Here is a 21,333-nt window from a genome sequence, read left to right as displayed (position 1 = left end):
AGCACCAGACACAGAAATGAAAGAAGCAGGGATGTGCATATTGTGCAGGACACCGTGTGTGTGTGTCAAGGATGCCATTTCCTTAATTAAAGTAATCAGGGGTGCTAATGGTGTTAGGGTTAGCTCCTCCAAACCCTCCCCTTGAAGTAATCATAATAATCCCCTGTGATCCAGAATGAACTGGATTCACAATAACTTGTAGGGATCTGTCAAGATGTGGTGTTTTTTGGACACATTTCTAAAATGCACCAGTTTTAATTAACCATGAATGGTGAGTTCTTTTCCCTGGGAGGCTGGGAACTTGATAGCAGTGACATGTTTTTTTGTTTTTTGTTGTTTTTTTTTACACAATGCCAGTTTCCAGACAGTTAAGCTCTTCCCTGTGAAATCCCTGGGGCTAGGTGGTTCTCAGACTGGGTTTCATTAGCATGCGCAATCATCCACAGCCCCTAGAGCTCTGCAAGATGGGGCTGCACAGAAAACTGGTGGAGAGCCACGTCCTTCCACATTGAGCCCTCTGACACGCAGCCAGCCGGCTCCTGCTCTGCACAGACCCGGACAGCATTCATGCAGCCACAGCTGAAATCTAATAGCAGTTTCTTGAAAACTAATAAAAACATGAATGAGGTTCAAAGACAGGGTTCTCCGTTTCAAAGAGCAACCAGAAAGCAGAGCTCTGCACCCCCCTTGCCTGGTGCAGTTCAGATTGATGTGAAACAGCGTGCAGGCTTTTGAAAACGTCTTTTCTTCTGGCTCCTCATCCCAAGTGGGCTCTCTCATTAAGAATGGAGTGAATTTTGTGAAGGGGCCATTGGCAAGGGCGTCCTATTGAAAGAGCCTGAATAAGCCTCCTTCAACAGAGTCTGAGGCTCTGTCTGCAGAGCAGTGTGTAAACCACCAGCAGAGCAGAAACGATCAAGGAAACCACAGCTGTTCTCATTGTGTCAGATGCTACAAACTGGCAGCGCAGAAAGGAAAGTCTTTTAGTGAAAATACCATTGCTTATTTTCAATGGGGGAGGTTTATACTGTTATAGATACTGTAGTAGCTCAGTAAAGCCAGCCTTGGGTTTCATGGATAACATCATGTGGGTTACAGTACCTAATCCAACCTAGGAAACTCTGAAAGGACATCCCTTATTAACAAGAGTAGCACTGGCTTTGTAAAAGGACATTCACCTTGCTTACCGCTGAGAGGTCCCTATAAGGCTGATGTGACTTTCTATTGTCATTATTCTTTTTTAATCAATAAGCACACATCACTAAAATAACGACTAGACTAGTCAATACAGTGCTTTATTTTGCATTGTTCCACAGGAACGTATTTTAAAACTTGCAATGGAAATACCCCATTAAGCCAGCAGAGGTCATAATACACACATCCCAGTGCCTGAATTAATACAGTCCAATTTGGAGTCTAAAGGCTGCTCTCTGCTGGCTTACTGGTGCCATTGTCTGTCAGTCTGCAAGAGTAGATTCAGTGTCTTAAATATTCAACTTTCAACACAAACTCTCGCAATAAAAGGCAGAAACAAAACACCAGCATCGGAACAAAATATACAATTTATTTAAAATCTGTTGACACAACCATCAATATTTCTCAGTACTTACAAAATCAGTAGTTGTCCTTTTTTTTTTTTTACTTTTCTTTAGAGAATTCCAACTCCTCTCTGTCACGATCACATACCAGAGTGCACAAATACCAGGATAGACTGTCTCTGGAAGCAGCAACCCTCACAATACCTTGACATCAGTCATGATGTGAAATCTGGGTGAAAGCACATTGACTAATCATTGTACAGTAATTACCTGCTATGGCACTGTCAACGATGAACCTACCAGTGCTTTGTATTACACTACTCAGTTGCAATATAGCTGCTCCTCCTCATGGCCCTTCTTGGTTAAGATGCCCTGGAATGTCTCCTAATTCCAGCGTTCTCTGCATTGTCTTTAGAACTGACAGAATGTTCTGGAATGGAATGTGGATTCCTTGAAAGAAAGAGGGTAGCTGGTATGCGCCTGTGGTTTATGAAACACAAACTGAACCGCCTTACAAGATGAGGCTCAAACACAGCATCTAACTTACTTTCTCCACCACACAGATGTTGTTCCTGCTTATCCCTGTGGCTGTCCCTTTTGATCTGTGACCACGGTTTGTCTGCAGTTCCAACAGAACCCCAACCACTCGCATATCATGAGAAATGCAGGGTCGTCCTTGCTCCCCTAATGGGTCAATTCACTTTTGTTAGTGAAGACGTGCAGTCAGTTGTCCATGGTCACAGAGGACACATTGTCCATGCATGATGATGGGCGTCCCTCAGCTGTAACAGCAGGGGGTAGCTGACCAGTTCTGTAGATAACATTGGATCTGTATAACGCTGCACCTCTTACACATCTCTAAGAGTACTGATGAAGAGAAGCATTGTAATTTAATAAGAGCTCACTGGCTTAGCCTAGCGTATGCCGGAGTAAATACAGTTCTGTGCAGTGCGGTACCTATTTGCGATAGTGCAGCATGGTAACACTGACTTTCTGTGCTTCAGGGCTAGGAGGGGGGCTTTCACCTAATCTGAATGAAGGCAGAACTGCACTACTGACCTGACACTGTCTAGATACAGATATATTTACAAAATATTTATACAAATATAGATTGAAAATATTGTCAGCTGTGGTAAACTACAGATAATTTAAGCATTTACATTAAAAAAGAACATATTTACAGCTTTGTACAGTAAGATTTACAATATAGACACGTGGCTCAGCGGCTAGAGTGCCAGCTCAGGTTCTCTGCCAGTGTCTGAGACCTTTACTCCCAGCCTACCTGCTGTTGTCATGGCAGCAAGCACCAATAGCTCGGCCTGCGTGGTTGAAAGAGATAAAGATCAAGCTTCAACATTTAACATTTTCAGGCCATTGCTGTTTCCAGTCACATCAGGATTATTTTTTGCTTAATACATAATTTCCGAAGCACAGACAATAAATGTATATTTGGCTTCTAGCTGGGATTCAGATCAGGTAAAGCTTGGTTTTATCTCTGCGTCTGTAAATCCTTTGGTTTCTCAGACCTGCTGCTCTATGAATAATTGAATTCATTGGCACGTTTTGTGCTTTGAAAGCTCACCAAAGCTGAGAATGAAGTAAAGGAATCCCTGTGCTCTACATATCACCCCAGTGACAGACAGCAGGTTTGTGGTGGTCACTAGGCGTTTTGACCTCAGCTCATATCAACTACCCATCCTCAAAGCTGCAGTGCTCTTTAAGGAGAATGACCAGACGATGACCTGCAAGCTGACCACTACGAAATGGTACAGCAGCCCTGCGCCTTCACATTGACCTCCTCCACTGGTTGCTTGAGTCTCAGAAGGGGCGGGTCCCCGCTGGTCACTGTGTAATAAACCGAGCTCCCGTTGGAGGAGACCAGGGTCAGGCGTGACTCAGCCGGGCTAGTCCCATTGGCTAGGTGACCGTTGAGCAGCGGGTGACTGAGCAGCTTGGTGGCGGCTCTCTGCCTCTTCAGCTCCGCCAGGGTCTGGTGGCTCCGCTCGTTGTAGGCAGCCCAGGGGTCTGTAAGGGAGCTGGGGGGCTCTGGGGTCGAGGGGCTCCTGGGGGCATCTCCATTGCAAGGGGGGTGTGTGGAGGTGCTGGATAAGGAGATCTTCCCGTTCGGAGTGCTGCCAGTGGGTTTCTGCTCCTTGGCTGGTTTGGGGGTCTTCTCTGGTGTTGCTTTCTGCTTGAGGGAATATATGGAAATTAGTTTCATTCTACAGGTGATTCTTCCACAATATGAGTAAGAAATCAGAGTAAAACTTTTTATTTTACAAAACTTCTAGACTTATTCATTTCTTCTCTCAAATTGATTGAAATCTGCTGGTTGGCAGACCAAGGGAGGATTGTATGGTCAGTGCTGTGCTCCTCAAACCAAGTCAAGCCCGCTGTGTACACAAAGCTCATACCCAGCACAATGGACAGCAAGCAATGCAGGCGACACTATCACTGTTATCAGGAGATGCAACCCTGTCAATCCCACCCAGATAATGTTGTATCCCTAAGCGAGCTGGCGCCCCGCCTCTGCCCCCCAGCCCTACCGGAACGGGGTTCTCTTGATCGGACTCTCTCTCCCGTTCATCCTCCTCCCTCTCCTCCGGCTTCTTCCCCCCCAGCCACACGATGGCCTCGGTCTCGTACTCCTTTCTGTATAGATTGTTGAGATCGGAAACGCTGGCCCTGCGCACCACCTTCCTGCAGAGAGACACACACACGCGCGCGAGCGCTATGACCCAGCTCCAGCAATCAGCTTCCTTTCCTGTGTCAAGGGTTTGCAACACTGGTTTAATTTTAATCCTTCATTAAAATCAGAATCCATGCTGCTCACTGCTACACAGTTTAACATGTAATACATATTCCTTAAGTTTTAGTTCCCCATTAATCAGTGATCAAAAGACTTTCTATTTTTATAATTTTTTAGGAGCTGTAACATTTATATAATAAAACTTGTAATAAATGATTCAGTATGTTATTGCTTGGGCTTTGTGAGAAGCAACACCAAGCAGACAAACTTTTTGACTAAGATCGTCATCAGAATTCCTTATAATAATAATGTATTACACGTGGAGAAAATGCTTTGAGAAAAAAACGTTTCAAACTGAGCAGTGGGGAGAAAGCTCAGCACTCCTGTTCCAGTTGTGTTGTGAGTCAGGACTTGACTCTGAACACTAGGGGCAGCACTCACCCCCGGCTGCCTGCACTGGAGGTCCTCCTACACAGGGAAGTCTTGTGTGTGAGCTGGGACTTCATGATGATGTCATGCTTGTGCTTCAGGTCCAGGAGCATGGCTTTGAACTCCTCATTCTCACACAGGTCTGAGGAACACAACACAGCACAGCCAGCTGATCAGTCTCACTGAGGCTTCACTCCACGGTTACATTGTCTATATCTGATCACCGAAATATTTTAATAACCAGTTTTCCCATTGATGACGACGGGACCCACTCATAACCCTTCTTTAACCCTTTCAGTCCTGCCATCGGAAATCACGTTGGATCCTCACAGGACTTCTAGGTCCCAGTCTGAGGTCGGGTAGAAATATACGTCAAATATATTGTTGTCCTTTTCTCATATACAGTATAATCAATAAACAAGCTTTGAATTCTAGAACTTCATTTCAATAAGAATAATTCGGGGTTGAAAGGGTTCAGAACGTGTAAAGAATGTTTTTATGAAACTAGGCTACACTTTATATAACCCTGTCGTTCTGTTTTTTTTTTTCACATTTACAGTGGCTTTCATTTCGAGACATGGACACCAGCTTCTGATGTAGGGGAGATATTAGCAGTGCATTATTTATGGAGTGCAGAGCTATATATCAGCAAGCAGTTTAGGAAAGTTTCTACAGTTTGGAATGTGTTATAAAGATTTGTAATAATCTGTCTGCAGATCATCAGTCTAATAGACGGATTAGCAGCCTGCTGGGATACACAGACTGTAGGATTACAGTACAGCCAATAAACTGCAAGTTAGTTTGACAGATGGGCAGGAGAGCAGACACTAAGACAACAAGACAACAAGCAAACCAATTAACAAACAGACAGACAGACACACAGGCAGGCAGGCAGACACACACACAGACAGACAGACAGACAGACATACACACACAGACAGGCACTACGGTAAGTTGAAGGCAGTCAAGTAGTGTAGCAACAGATCAATGTGTTGGCAAGGCAGGATAATTACCAGCTGTGTCATCATCACCCGGGAAGTAAAGCCTATTGTATGAAAGGGTTAGGGAATTACAGTAAGAGTTAGGGTGCTTCTGTCTCATGAATCCTGGAAAGAAGGATATTATTGCATTGGAACAAATGAGACTCAGTCCCTAATGTTTTTTACGTTAAGACTCATATATAGAGGTTGTGTGGGTGAGTGAAAGGGGTTTGGACTTGAACATACCAATAGGAGTCTCATCCAGGTAGGTTTTGGCATTCAGACTGGCTCCATGGGAAACCAACAACTCAGCCACCTGTATCTGGAAACACACACGATAAAACAATCACACCTCTGCACAGGGGTTCCATAGTTTCCATGAAGGAATCCACTGGAGAGCTATGGATGTCAGTCTGTCAGTCTGTCTGCCATTGGGTTCCAAATTTCTGGCACATTACAGCACAGCATAATTGCAATGATCACCCTTCCAGCTTCTCTTATTTCCACTGGAACTTTTTAAAGGGGCCAACAATAAACGTCTTGTCTATCTAAATAGTGTGTTCCAGGAGTTTCACTGTGTTTCTTCCTTAAGAAATGTCGGTTGTACTACATGTTTTAAATAACCAACAGTGAGAAGTACTAGTGGAAGGAAAGCTTTTGCAGGTAAAGGGTGAATGCAGTGTGTGTCAGCTGATGTATGTAAATCCACAGCCTCTGCAGCGTGGGCACACCCAGCCCCAACACGGCTCACTGGTACTCCCGGAGGGATGGATCTGACCAGGGTGTTTGTAAAGGAGTGTGAGGGACTGACCTGCCCCCAGCAGGCTGCAGCATGGAGTGGCAGCCAACCGTCAAAGTCTCTGATATTCACCCGGGCTCCATGCTCCAAGAGGAGTTCTGCAGCCTGGATGTAACCATTTGCTGCAGCGATGTGGAGCTGGAAAGAGGGAGAGGAGATTAGGACACGACGCTCATTCGCTGCAGCGATGTGGAGCTGGAAAGAGGGAGAGGAGATTAGGACAGGACGCTCATTCGCTGCAGCGATGTGGAGCTGGAAAGAGGGAGAGGAGATTAGGACAGGACGCTCATTCGCTGCAGCGATGTGGAGCTGGAAAGAGGGAGAGGAGATTAGGACAGGACGCTCATTCGCTGCAGCGATGTGGAGCTGGAAAGAGGGAGAGGAGATTAGGACAGGACGCTCATTCGCTGCAGCGATGTGGAGCTGGAAAGAGGGAGAGGAGATTAGGACAGGACGCTCATTCGCTGCAGCGATGTGGAGCTGGAAAGAGGGAGAGGAGATTAGGACACGACGCTCTCCTTATACAGCTTGATGACAACATGCGAGACCCAGTCCCTTTCAGGATCTCAAGTTTGCGACAGTACTGCTGGTAAAAAAAAAAAAAGAACGTTAAAAGAACACTTGAAAAAAGCCCTCAACCTTCAACCCTGAACTGCGTGTGGGTTCTCTTAAAGGAAATGGGGGGATGGGAGATGCCAGGATCACATGAGAAATGAGATCAGGATCATGGTTATGTCGAGAACCTGAGATTAACTACCTTGTCATCTCGACATAACAGATGCTTTATTTTTATGTGTTTGCCCTTGTCCTCAATGCGCCACGGCAGACAGATTAGGAAGCCGAATGGCACCTGACACTATCTCTGATAAATCCAGTTGTGTTCCGGCATACATGCACACCAAATAACCAGGGGAGGGCAGCATTGAGTTAAGCATTTGCTCAAATACCCACAACACACCCTGCGTGATGTCCGAGGACACCCGCCAACTCACAAAGTGATGATTGAACATATTATATTGAGGCTGTTGAAGCAGGACTGAGAAACGGGCAGGTAGAAGAGATAAGCCACCTTCAGGAAATCCAGCCTCTGCTACAATATCTCACCCATACTACAAACAGTGGACTGTATGTGTAGTTGGGCTCTTATCAAATAAGGTATTTCATCTGGCTGTTTGGAGATGTGAGTGCAGGATAAGGCATACAGGGAATGCTCACAAACCTATCACTGTGATAGACTGATTTCTTAGCTTTGATTTATTACAGAGGCAGGAAGCCTACAGTAATATATGCAGTCTATCAATAAGTGTCTATTAACCCATTTTTCACTTCTTCTGCAGAACAGCGCTATCGGTCCGGGAGGGGTCCCAGGAAATGCTGCTTTCCTCTGTTTTCAGTTGACGCAATGCTGGAATATTAAGCAGTGAATACGGAATACAACCAGACTTTACTGTCCTGTATATCCAGCGTGTAACCCTAACCGTTACTCTAAGGATAGTCCCTGTAGCGGCCCTTCTTCACTCCTCACTCACCAGTGTTGCCCCCTGCTTGTCTGTCTTGTTCAGGTCCTGGTGGCTCTGCAGCAGCTCCTGGATGTCTGAGATCATGCGCTTCTCCACTGCCACACGCACCTCGTTGATCATTTCCTGAGTGATCCCTGAAAACAACCAAGCGATATGTTGGATCAGGGAGGGGGGCTTCGTGACGTGGAGCGGTGGGCTAAAGCACTGGTGTTCTTTCACCTCTAGAGCCCTGGGTTAGGCTACAAGAGAGGTCTCAACCACCACACAGTTTGTTGCCTCAGGGCATATTTCCAGTTATACTCAAAAAGAGATGGGCTTGGAGACTGAACCTGGGTCTGATCCCCTTGGCCATGCTTGTGGAGTAATGTAGGGGAGCTCACACTGCACTGCCTAGGGCTATAGCCCACTTTCTTTTTATTTTCATGTACTTGTGAGGACTTTGGATCATCTCTTATAAAAGTGTCCAACATTAAAAGCAGAGCAATGTGTAATCAAGCACAGTGAAAGCATGGTACGCACTGTAAAGAATAGTGAGGTATAGTATGGTAAAGCATAATAACAAACCAGGGTAAACTATGGGAAATGCAGAGTAAAACCATGGGGAAAAATACCATGCATAAATAACATGACTAATAAAATTCTATTACTTACGGTCCAGTTCTGGACACAGAACAAAGAGAGGACAGAGACATTGTAACAGGGATTATTTCTTTGTTCTTTTCAGAAACAAGTTAAACTTATTCAGAGATCAGACCTTGCTCTCCAGCATGCAGCCCCTTAATCTTCATAGCATTAGCACAGAATGAAATTCCCTTGAGCCATTGTGCAGCACCTGCTGCCCAGACGAGCGCTGAGCCCCCTGGCCGCCTCCCCCACCTTCCCCTTACCTCGATTGGTCATGGCCATCTCGATGATGTCAAGGGTGGGGTCATCCTCACACAGGTCGTAGGGCATGTTGCCATCCGAGTTCACCGCCAACAGGTCAGCGCCCCTGTGAGCAGAGAGGCACCGTAACACATATTTCAATCCAGTTTAGACTACGCTGTCGCTACAGTACAGCATTCACTTTGAGAATTTCACCAGGAAGATCTGCTCTGGAAATATAAGAAGGATAACTCAGCAAACTGACAACCGGTAAAGTAATCTAAAATACTGATATGCATATCTATGCCCATTTGAACTTAGTTTTCAGCACAAGACATTGAAACTATTGAATTAATAATCTCATGGTAGTCACTCTGTAATTAGTTATGAGTTAAGCAGGCCACACCATCAACACACACTGATTTAAACTTTTCAGTGACACAGATGGATTGTCAACTTAGTTTGTGGAATCACAGACCTCAGTTTCAGCTGCACTGAAGTCAATATGTGAGGACCCTTGTTATATATTTAATACAGCCTGCAATGATAATATGCAGACACTGTTTCAATACAGAATGCAAACAGCGCACGCAGGAAGGAGTATTACTCAGTCAAGCTGAACACTGATCTCTAACACAGAGATTTTTATTATGTGCTCCAAGAGCTCAGTAATTGCAGAATTAATTGGAGAGCGTAATCAGTATGGCAGCTGCATTCAGACAAGGAGAGCACATCTCTAGTTTAAAAACAGAACAGCGTTTTTTGCATTCTAATAGTCCTGATGTTTTAAAAGGTATTCCTCTTTCCACTTGCTGCACAAACTTTTCTTACCACACTCTGAGACTAAGACATCAATCCGCAGAACTGGGATGTCATACAGTTTGTGACAGTTCAGCCGACAATCGAAAATGAGTTGCATCTGACTCTAGCTACTAGTGTTTCAGTTGAGACTTTGCAGTAAGAGTTCAAATGCGGCAAGCGGCTGAACCTGTGAAATATCCCACTAATGACCTGAAAGATCAAAGGGCTGTTTTTTTTTTTAATGTCATGGGACGTTTGTTTTGCTTTAACAGTGGATGATGCAACAATGTTGCCTGACTGAAGAAGGGCTCCACCCCAGCAGGAGTTGTTTTTGGCCATTTTCCTCACAAATAGAATGGTGTTTCTGTTCCCCACACAGATTGAAAAGCAATGTAAACAGCAATGCTACTAAGGTAACTGAACTGGCTGCAAACATTACTGCATGGCACCTGCAACATTATGTGATCCAGAATGTTCAAGGTTTTTACTCCCCAGTGTAATTTGTTTCATTATAGCTGTTAATGTCACATATCTAGTATGTTTGGTAATAATAAAAGCTGTATGTTCACAGCGTGCCCTGCAGTGCCCCTATCGGCTTTGTGCTGCAGGTGCAGACAGAGGGACTCACTGCTGGATGAGGACCTTGACCAGGCTGGCGTGGCCGCAGGTGGCAGCAGCGTGGAGGGGGGTCCACAGCTCATTGTCCCGCGCGTTGACGTTGGCCCCGCGGTTCAGGAGGATCTTCGCGATCTCTTCGTAGTTATCTATGCAGCACTGAGGAGAAAGGCACACAAGCACATGCTGGAGTCAGGCTGCTTTCATTTAACTAGGAAAGAGCACACTGTGGAAAGATGCATTTTATGAGAAGCTTCTCCGTAAGACAGCAGAAGAAAAAAGCCCTGGAATTACAAGCAGTAACTTTCCTGCTGAAACCCAGACAGTAACTGGAAAGCAAACTTCTCAGTTTCCACATGCAGTTAACGTTGGGGGTGTGGCAAGCTCTTTAACGTCTGCACTGAGTTCTGAATTATTTAGGGAATAACAGAAGGCAGTAAAATCAACAAACAGTTTAATTTTTTACACTACGCACATGACACTGGTAATTCTGAATCGCCTCTTCAGACACTTCCAGCTTCCCATTACCTAAGAAGTGAAGAGTGAGGGTGACTGGTTTGTTAGTATTTGCACGCTCTGCTGTAAAATCCAATTTTGTGCTTGTGCCCTAGGACCTCAGACCGAACACAAAGCTGGTGCTTCTTCATTCCAAGAGCTTGTTATCTGCCACCCAGCTGGGCGTATCCTCCACGCTTCCCCTGAGCCCTCATCTCAATTACGATCAAGAGCTTTGAGACACACATCAAATATTTAGTGTTTAGGGCAGGGAAGGATCAGACTAGACAGGCACCCAGGGGAACTGCACTGAATCAAGTTCACGCGAAGCATTAGAAACGCACCCCTCCTCCCTCCAAACTGCATTTCACACAGAAGACGCAGTCTGCTCCTCATGCTCTTCCTGCCTCATTAACACGCTTGTCACTTTGTATTTGAGCTGATCATTGTTACCGAATGTGTCTGCATTCAGCACTGGAAGTAAACGTGGAAGAATCTTAAACAAGGAAAGAGCCATACCGAAACAGTGTTTTTTTTTTAAATACATAAGAGGCATCACTTTATAAACAGTTGCTATATTGACTGAATAACTCTCACGTGATCCATAATAATTTCACAATACGTTTTTATCAGGACCTCTGTAATCTTTATACAATATTGACATATGCTCTGAGGAGGCTGCGTGGGATGCTCAGATATTAAACATTTTCTTTTATAAAAAGGATGCAGTCACTCTTACAGTAGCATTTGCGTGCCACGCTTTAATTACATGTGCTGGAACATACAGCTCTCTGAATGTGACAAACAGCATTGTGCTGTAGCTGCTGGTATCATGCATGGATATCCAGCTGCATCCATTACCCTCAACAATAACAACGGAACCCGTGGCATAAAGGGTGTTATTAATGAAGAAAGAAAAGAACAAGTGAAAACACACATGCTGACATGCAGAAGCACTTGTTATTAAACCTACGCTCTTCACCCTCCCTCAGGAACAATCAGGAACAATGCCACCCCTTCATCGCCCTCAAAGCACAGCATTGATGCAACTGGATTTTTGAGCAAGTAGATTATGCCTTCATGCAAAGGCTAACAACACAGCTAGTGTTAGACATCAGTGGCGGTCCCGATTGCCAGTCAGACAATGCCAGTGGGTGGGCTGTAATAGGAGCAGCGATAGCAGACAAGGCAAGTAGCTTCTCTAGTCAGTAGTCTTTCTGCCTTGTTTGACCCTGACCATTATCAGGTTGCCAGTAAGGGCAGCCGTGACTGCTACCATGTGACTTGTGTTTCGTTTTCATGGTGTAGGTTTATCACTCGTATTGTGCTATAAGCTTGTCAAGGTCTCTAACTTGGGTCACATCTGTTCTTTTCCTGGCTTAAGTGATTGTGCAGTACAATAAAGCCACCGGAACCCACCTGCCATTGTCTGTATAATCCTAGTGGCCGGCTCCTACTGAGTGCTTCCTGATTCCAAAGCATTCAGCAACCTCGTGTGTTACATCCTGTCCTGCAGTTTCTATATTGCATGGCGCAGACCTCCATCCTGACCCCTTGCACAGGCAGTGCCCTGGCTGGGGTGCCACACTGACCCACCCCTTATCCACTTAGTGTTCTTACCTGATGCAGTGCAGTCAAGCCGTCATCATTGCAGAGATTGGGATCCACGCTGTTCCTCAGTAAGTAACGTACTGCAAGAGAGGAAGCAGAGGATCCATCGGATACTTCAGCATCGTTCACGGGCCCCCATGTGACTTCTGTGCTACTGTATTTGAATGGCAGCTAGAACACTTCCCCTGATCTGACACTGGCAGTGAAGAACCCCTTCACTCAGACACTCCCACTCTCACAATCGACCCTGCAGCCTCCATCGTACAGCAAACACTGTAATAGAGATCACACTGATCAAGGCATTAACAGGCCGTTATTCACGGAACTCTAATAGCCTTGCTTTTTTTGTTTTTTTTGCTTTTTTGTTTTTTTTTACTTGGTTTATTTATATAAAAAACACTATAAAATACAAATCCTGCCCTGACCCTGTAAACTGTCCGGGAGGATTACAGATGAGATTTGCTGCAGGATTTGTAATTTTTTTTTTTTAAATCCTAGGCCAGGCATCTGCTCCAGAAATGACTGTTCCCACAGCTCCCTGCATTACCCCTGGATAAGGAAGTTTACCCTTTGGGATTTTGACCCGAGTCAGCACGGTGATTAATGTCATATTTGCACTGTCTGTGAGATTTACAAGGACTGATTTTGCAGATTCTTTCATTGTCTGATGACAATGTTTTTTTTAAACAGCTGCTCACAATTTGGTTTGTATATACATACAGGGGATGTCTAGAAAATCCACAATGATCCCACAATCGTACGTCAGATCTGACAGATTCTGTACAGGGCTGCTAGCATACGCTTGTTCAGCAGGTGAATCACAGTCCAGTTAACTGATGTATCCATAGCTATAAAGAGTGTTTCAGGTGGAAATGATGACATCACAGATTAGCTATGCTGTTTAATGACTCTGATGACTATACAATGCCGGTCCTGCTGTAAGATACAAGCTGGTTTGCAGCCCCACTCCAGGTCAGAGCAGACAGAAAAAAGTGCAGTGCATGAGGACATTAATAAAGGCTTCTCGTTGAAAAGGTGTGCCTAGGATTTTTGTTTGTGTTATTGCACGAGTTATTGAAAACCACCGTCTTCTGTGCAGCCAAGCGCACTGTCAGTAATGATCATCCCTTTGTGCCGTGGTGTCTGTATTTCTTGATGTTGTTCAAGCCCAGTGGTTATCTCTGTAGATACCACTGCATTCACGTAGAAACTGCAAGCCAGAATCATATTAAATACAGTCCCTGGTGACCTTGTTATCCTTAATATTGTTACACAGATGCAAATCATTTCTCCAGCTCTCCCTGCAAGAATGTGTTTGTATGCATGAAGATCTATGCTCTTGGGCTTTCCCTAATGAGGTAAGCAGTAGATGTCAAGGCCCAGCTGCAAATAATGGACTTATTTTACGGTACAGTATTATGACATCATAATAAAATAAGCATGGACCGGGAGACTCAGTCAGCAGACAGTTTTCTTAATCCATAATGCCGTCCAAGGCAAAGAAGGTATAGAGCAAATCTGTGTTTCACGCCCCAGAACCCGAACCTTGATGCACAGAAAGTTTCAGACTTACAGGTTAGCGCGTAAACCACAAAGCATCTTCCTGATGCCGTTTAAAATCTAATAACGGACCATCGTTTAGTAATAAAAAAAAAACGATTAGCATCATGAACACATGAGCAAGCCCTGTCGTCATGGAATCAGTATCCTGTTACCAGGTACAGTCCTGTCTGCAATGTGTCTTTCCATTGGGCCTAGCAAGCATCTGTCTTTGACTGCGGCCAGCTGAGACCCTCTGAGATGACCTGGCTGTCCTGAAGTGCTGAAGGAAGAAGCGGCTCTCGGGTTTGGAAGGTCAGATAAATGCAGTGTCAGTAAGAGATGAATGTCTGCGAGTTGGAAGCGATCCGGTGTCGTGGGGTTCTCATCTTCGGCCATCTCACGGAAGTTTTAATCTGAAACAAATCTACTACAAAGTTTACAGAGCTGCTCAATTCACTCGCTGGCAATTAAAAAAGATGTTTTCCAACAGATAACAGAACTGCCATAAGAAAAATGAGCTGAGAAAATACATCTCCTTATCAGGCCCAGACAACTGAGTGGAGACGCTGAGGAAGGCTCAGACTTATCGTTTTAAATCACTGGCTAAATCACTGTTTAAATTCACTCTCATCTAAAGTCATTCTGTACCTGCGTGGCTGGAGAGAAAAGTCCTTAATCTCTCCTCAGAGCAGCGATGATGCAGACACAATAATTTCCTTAATTTATTACTTGTAATAAAATAGATAAGAAAATATTTCCATAAGCCTTCTTTTCCTTGAACAGCAGTTCACCTACACACTCGCATTTCCATTCTCTCTTCCTATGCAATTCAAATTATTTTTTGTTAAGGACAGGGAAGTGGGGGGGTTATCGTGGTGACAGCCCAGGTTTCAATATTCATTTTAATACTGCATTTCTTTCCATGGACAATAGAAGATTTTACTCTGGCAGCCACAGCTGAGATTTCTGCTTGTCAGGTAGTTATTATCGTTGAAATGGAAATCATGTTCTATCGATTAAAATAAAAACCTGGACTGAATCACGGACACCAGGATCTGGAGTTGCATACCACTGGATCAGAAGATACACTGATGACCAATTTCACTTCTCATGGTTTGGTCAGCAGGTCAGTTAAGCAAAGAATAACCACAGGGAAAGTTAGCATGATGGAAACTGATCAGACACCAAGCACAGGGTTTCAGTGTGGATTGAAGTCAACTAGTTAAAAAACTACAGTCCCTGCCTCAGTCAGCTTTCCTACAATGATTTTTGGGGTCTATTTTAATCTAAACAACAAACTCCCCGTCAAAACATGTGGAAATGTGGCTGGAACAGGTGTATAAAAAGGGTGATCACAGGTGTTAATGTGAGAATTAATGGTGGTGTTGGAAGTGAAGGTGCATGTTCATGTCCTGCCCTATTCATGTGTGTGAGTTTTTTTGTTTAGCTGCTTATTATGTTCCACTGTTTTGTTATGTGCAATAAACTTTTGCATTCGCGCGTCACTGCAGCTGTCTTGCCTTTGAGTCTCTCTCCCTGCCGATCAACATCCTGGCCGTGACTCCACCCCATCACACAACCCACGCCTTTTCAATGTAATAATGAATGTCACATAGAAACGCAGGACAGGTTAACAGAGTTAAAACATGGTGGTATTTAGATCCACCGGCATTCAGATAATTAAAATACAGCCCTTAATGGTTTTGTCTTGCCACTTGTGGCCTCGTTGTTGTGGTAATAATGGCAGCTGTGAGCGGTGCAGCTCAGATCAGACAGCAGCGGTGGAAAACTGAGGGTTTCATGAATGTCATCTGGTTTCTTGTTCGGGTCAGTCCCCAGTAAAACCAATATGAAGAGTCAATGAAACACCATGGAAGCTCAAAGAAGGCATCATGAGGTATCAGACAGGCAGCATTATATTTCAGGTCTACTTCCCTGACAGCAAACCTCATTCTAATTAGAAGTTCAGACTTTGGCTTGCTTGCGTTTGGGCCAGAAACGCTGTGTAAAAAGCCAAAGCAGGGTTGTCATGGCAACACAGGAAACTCCTAGGCCTGGAACCTGTACTCTTATCAGGTGTCGGCTGGAAAAGCAAAACTCCCCAGTAAAATAGCCCTCAGCCCCCAGGGAGACAGCGCCTTGGGTCTTTACTTTATTTGGACGGGACTATTCGTCTCAAGTTTTTTTGTCTCAGGCTTGTGCTTCTGTAGAAAGTTGTTCTACAGAAACATTTTTTTATCCTCTATTAAAATGACTTTCATTCTATTTGGACATTCATAAGGAAGGAAACCAAGGCACTTTTATAATTAGCTTCACCGCACCAGTGTTAAAATTAAACAAGTCACAGCTATTGCTTTCATCACAGTGTCTCTTATCTGTACAGGAAAAACAAAAAATATCTGCAGGTTATGCAGGTAAAAAACCAGCTAAACCTAGAAATACATGACATAGTTAGCTGCAATGATGAAGGGAGACTGTACCAGCTTACAGGGCGCTACAAATGCTAGAAATCGGGGTACTGATTGTTAGAATCAGGAGAGGGTAGAGACCATACCCACTGCAAAACAGACAACAAGGTTTGTTCACAATAATTCCGTGTCAGCTTGTACCTTCTCTGTGGCTGAGATAAGTGATTTTATTATTATTATTATTATTATTATTATTATTATTATTATTATTAAACTGCATTATCAGCCCGACACAGTGCTTGGTTTACCCTGACACCATTATATCTGATCGATGCTGATTAGATTGTGTGTTTTCATTATGCTAATATTTGCTTTTCGTCCCTTAACAAGTGTGCCAGTGTGTGCGGTACACATTCATCTGACTTTCTGTTGATGAAGATATATCAATATAGAATGATTTATTTATTTACAAATTCATTGGTGAACAGTTTGTCTTTACTAAATAAACATTTAGTTGTGACTAACTCACCTTATTGGCCATAGTGCCAAAAGTTTGTTTTCTGTATCCCGATAAAATGAAGAGATACATCAGGATAACCTTGCTGTCATCGTATTAAAACTGAACAGACACAAGGCCAAAGTCACACTTACAGACAAATCTGGGGAGAATAAAGCCTGCTAGACGTAACAAGCACATGGCTGCTTTTCATCACGGCTCCATTGTCCTGCTCTCTCCATACCCCCCCTCCCCCAGTCCCTTTAACTCTGAAAAACACACCCAGTTGCCTCCTGACATCATTCCCACTAATTGCTTCAATGGCCCTGTCAACCCTCCCTTCCGAGGGCTGGATACTTCAAACTCTAGCGCTACATCCTCTCTCTCCGCTGCAGGGGGGTGGCTGGCAATCCCTGGCTGAACTACACAGGTTGCCTATAGCTATCTGCCCTCCAGTATCTATGACAACACATGTTAACTGGGGAATTAGGGCACCCTTCCCAGTTGCATGGAAGTAAAGGAGTGTGTGTTTGTGGGGGAGGGGTAAAGGATTCCTACACAGCTATGTTAGCATGTAAAGCACAGCACAGGCATTGTAATTACTGTCATCTGGAACAGGAATAGGGAATATACTTTACTAAGGTTAAAGAGAGATAGGAGGGGGTGGGCAGTTTTTTAAGAGTGAGTTCCTCTGCAGTAATCAACATAACTCATTTTCCTATCATTAATATTCCATTACTTTACAAACGCCAATAATGACAAATCTTTAAGTATATCAAAAAATAAATGGTGCAAGCTTCTTACCGGAGTAAAATCCTAGTAAACGTGCCTCAAAATAATCTGTTAATCACCCTGTCTCTTAGATCCCCATTGAAGACGATAATCCCATGACTGTAGGTCTGTTACTCTACGTTTGCACTGCACTTTAAAGTGCTCTGAGATTGAGACAGTTTAACCTGAGCTGGGAGTGTATTGCTGCTTTCATATCACTTCGCCCCAAAGCTGTTTAGGAGACACAGTCACGCGGTCAGTGTTGAAAATGTGTCCGTCTCTGATCAAATGCGTGAATGTAGCAAACCCTCCCTGCAATTTACAGACAGGGGTGTTTTCAAATGTCATTTCCAATTCCGTACAATAATGCAACAATAGGGGCATCATATACATCCATTTATTACTGTATCTTCTTAAACTGGATTGAATGCATTGAAGTTTTTGAACGCCCTGAAGTCCCAATAATGTGAATACAGCCAGGAGTGACTTTCCAATTACTCAAGTGTGCCGAAGCATTAGCCTGTGAAAGCTTGATCTGGCATGTCTGCCTTTAACCAACCTCTGCAACCTCTGTGCCCCTTACCTCGTTTCTCTGGATGATCAATTCAGATGTATTCACAATGGCCATGTCTGCTTAACAGGGCAGGTTTCTCTTCATATCCTCATGAAGCCATGTGCAGAGCCGTGAGGCTCGCTGTGAGTGTGTGCGTGTGCCTGGGCGTGTGCGTGTACGCATGTCCCCGCTTTGTAAAATACCTTTTTAAGAACTAAATATGCCTTTAAAAAAAAAGTGCCAAAAAATTGAGTTTGTTGTCGACTTTCACCCTGTGTGGAGTTTTGTCTGACTGGAGTTAGAAATAGTAAATAAAAATATAGTGAGAGTCAATGAGAAGCCCCCACAAGTAGAGGAAAATAAACATGTGCCCGTGACGCGCCACACTACCTCCTCTCCCTCCCCTACCAGTGGAAGCGGGTGTGTGTGTGTGTGTGTGTGTGTGTGTGTGTGTGTGTGTGTGTGTGTGTGTGTGTGTGCGCGTGTGTGTGAGTGTGCGTGTGTGTGTGAGCCATTTAGAATAACAGGACATGCAGCACCCAGTGACTAGCTGATAAGCTGTCCTTCCTTGCCAGGCATCTCTCTACTTAAAAAGCACTTTGGATAATGGTAGCTGTTAGATCTGTGAACTTTGGATAAAGGCGGTTCAATTAGAATTAAATCAGCCTTTCTCAAACTCCTCAATATGATGTAAAGATGAAAGTAGATGAAAAGCAAGCATACTCTGCTGTCATCTATATGTGCCCTGATAACCTGTATTTCAAATCTGAATATTTCAATTATATATCTTAGAAAAGCAGTGAGCATGTTTCCTGTCATGAATCAGCTGATTCTTAGAAAGTAAAGCATGCTTTTTGTGTCTAACAAAGCTTTTGGGTTCATGTGTTATGCTATAAGAAAATTGTAAATATCTACAGCAGGGGTACTGCATTGTATATTGTACTAGGCATATTTCTTCCTATTTCAATATATGGATCCATTAGTTGACAGTTACATCAGCATTGAGTGGTCACTCAATGGTGCTGTTTATCCCCATCACTGGGAGAGAATCACACTTCAAAGCTATAAAAAACAGCAAAGAATGTCCAATTAAAACCAAGCTTTCTGCCCTCAGGACCACATCTGTGCAATTACACACAATGCAGTCAATATATTAACACCAAATACAGGTATGCAACATGCTAATGGCTCATTAGAATCTCAGTAATAAACCCAGAAGCAACATTTGTCACCCTGCTGCAAGGAATGAATTTCAATTCCCGAACAAGTCTTGTTCAAATTTACAGAGGAATGCGAATCTGTGGGTCTAGTGCAACGGATTTCAATAGAGCTCTGGAGTGAATGCAGCCCAGCACATTCTCTCTGTGTTTAAATGAATAACCTTACATTATAACAGGCAAGATCAAGCAGCCTGGAGCACCAAACCTACATTGTCTGAACAAAGGGATCAATTCTACTCTGTGCAGTAGTACGGCTGTCAATCCTGCTTCCTGGAAGAAAACAGATTGGGGTTTTTTTTGGTGCATGTGAATTAGGCGCCCATGAACACCAGCAGGCTTCATTTCATAACTCTGTGAGCACACCTGTGTCCTGACCTAACCCCTCCTTCCATTCAGTGCTGTGGTACTGAACGAGCTTACTGACAAGGAGACTGCTCTATCTATTGTGTTATTAGGAGATGTCACTGAAACAAGGTGTGCTGCACAAGGATTGAGTTTGCACAATAAACTTGTTTACCTTCAAAAGAAAAATTGGGATTTACTGTTACTATACGGTAGCCCTTATACCAGTAACCATTACCCTAGCATGGGGACTGCAGAGTCTAACGTGATTATTTATTACAGAACAAGCTACAGTCAGTATTACAGCAAGGGCTTGGAACGGAAGCATCTCTTTCACTTTAAGAGTGGCTCGCACATTCTCGTCTTTATTAATCTTTGATCAGGTAGGCTGTACTTTACACTCAGCACAGCGGGGTGAAGAGCAAGCACCTCTGGGTTTATTAATACAAACACTCAAGGCTGAATTAATGCACTGAAGTGAATCACAAATTCACTTTCTAGAAATCCTGCTGTAACGAGCAGCTAATCCAGAAGACAGGAGTTATGCTTTTACTGCTCAAGCAGGAAACTAGGTCGCTTGTATTGTCCAGTTACTGGCTAAGACTCAGGCATGACTTTTTCAATGGCCAGCAGACCACGAGTAACTCATCTGTAAGCCGTTACTGTGGGAGAACAAACAAAGCTACCGACTGCAAGTGATCTATTAACATGCTGGCTGCTTTGAAGACTGAGGAAACATCTCCTCTGAATACCAAACATACATTTTCTAACTGAGCTTCAGCAGACTTGTGTGGGTGAAAATGCCACTCTATTTCAAAGCACTTATGTAAGCTCTGCAGTTGTCAGACACGCCTCTAATGACATAAACTGGATTTGGGTCAGAAATAGGGGAGGGGAGCGGGGCTTGGACAAGAATGTGTGCCAAAACCAATGAGAGGAATAAACCCTGAGACGACTTGAGCTCACAATATGGTGTTGAAGGGGTAAGGGGTGGAGTTAGAGGATCGAAACTGAAATGTCAAATCGGAAATTGTAAAGGAGCTTGTTAAGTTTGCTGAAATCAAGTGCAAACGCTGTATATATTTCTCTACAATGTCTGCTGTCAATGTCACCTGTGGTGCTTTCTCTCATTCATAGCCAGCTGGATTTCTCTTACAGGACATGCTGTTGCGGTGACATTTTACAGACAAACACAGTGTTACTGTAACCTTTCAGCTCGGAGAAAAAACAATGGACCACACTCTTTTACCACGGTCAGCTTATCTTTCGCATCAGGTTGTTGTTATGGGTCTTTCTTCCCTGTAATCCTGCCGCAGCATGTCTGCTTTATTCATATCCGCCATCCTGCAGTCTTCAACTGCCTCGCTGAAAACCAGATCAGAATATGAAGGGCTTCTCCTGGTTAAAACACCAAATAAATGATCGAATAAAATCATTCAATAAATATGTAGACCCGGCAATCACATCAGACAGCAGAATCTACTGTAGGGATTGATTACAAATTGTGTGCCGATTCCCCTGCTCATGCCTGGGCTCCATCCTGGATCAGGGGGTTCTATCCTGGGTCTGGGGCTCTGTCCTGGGTCTGGGAGCTCTGCCC

At 44.0% G+C, this 21,333-nt stretch overlaps 1 protein-coding gene across 1 annotated transcript; it reads right to left on the bottom strand.

Moving 5' to 3' along the window:
* Nucleotides 1-1,544: 1,544 nt before the first annotated feature.
* Nucleotides 1,545-13,247, bottom strand: LOC121307819 (protein phosphatase 1 regulatory inhibitor subunit 16B-like). The gene is made up of 10 exons (XM_041240102.1): nt 13,186-13,247; nt 12,411-12,555; nt 10,309-10,454; nt 8,903-9,006; nt 8,025-8,149; nt 6,508-6,975; nt 5,943-6,018; nt 4,729-4,858; nt 4,085-4,238; nt 1,545-3,729 (listed from the first exon to the last, which is right to left on the bottom strand). The coding sequence occupies exons 1-10, from the start codon at nt 13,245-13,247 to the stop codon at nt 3,295-3,297; spliced, it is 1,845 nt and encodes a 614-aa protein (XP_041096036.1). The 3' UTR covers nt 1,545-3,294.
* Between the last annotated feature and the right edge of the window lie 8,086 nt (nt 13,248-21,333).

Source organism: Polyodon spathula, chromosome 59 (genome assembly GCF_017654505.1).
Source record: "Polyodon spathula isolate WHYD16114869_AA chromosome 59, ASM1765450v1, whole genome shotgun sequence".
In the NCBI taxonomy this organism is placed as follows: Eukaryota; Metazoa; Chordata; class Actinopteri; order Acipenseriformes; family Polyodontidae; genus Polyodon; species Polyodon spathula.
This window is presented reverse-complemented; position numbering and strand designations above follow the sequence as displayed.

Excerpts from the sequence above, each read along its gene's own strand:
- LOC121307819 (XM_041240102.1), bottom strand. The coding sequence starts at position 13,247 with ATGGATACATCAGTTAACTGGACTGTGATTCACCTGCTGAACAAGCGT. Across the intron at positions 12,556-13,185 it reads AAGCGTATGCTAGCAGCCCT|TAGCACAGAAGTCACATGGG; the intron begins GTACAGAATCTG and ends ATTCAAATACAG. Across the intron at positions 4,859-5,942 it reads CCTGGATGAGACTCCTATTG|ACCTGTGTGAGAATGAGGAG; the intron begins GTATGTTCAAGT and ends TGTGTTCCTCAG.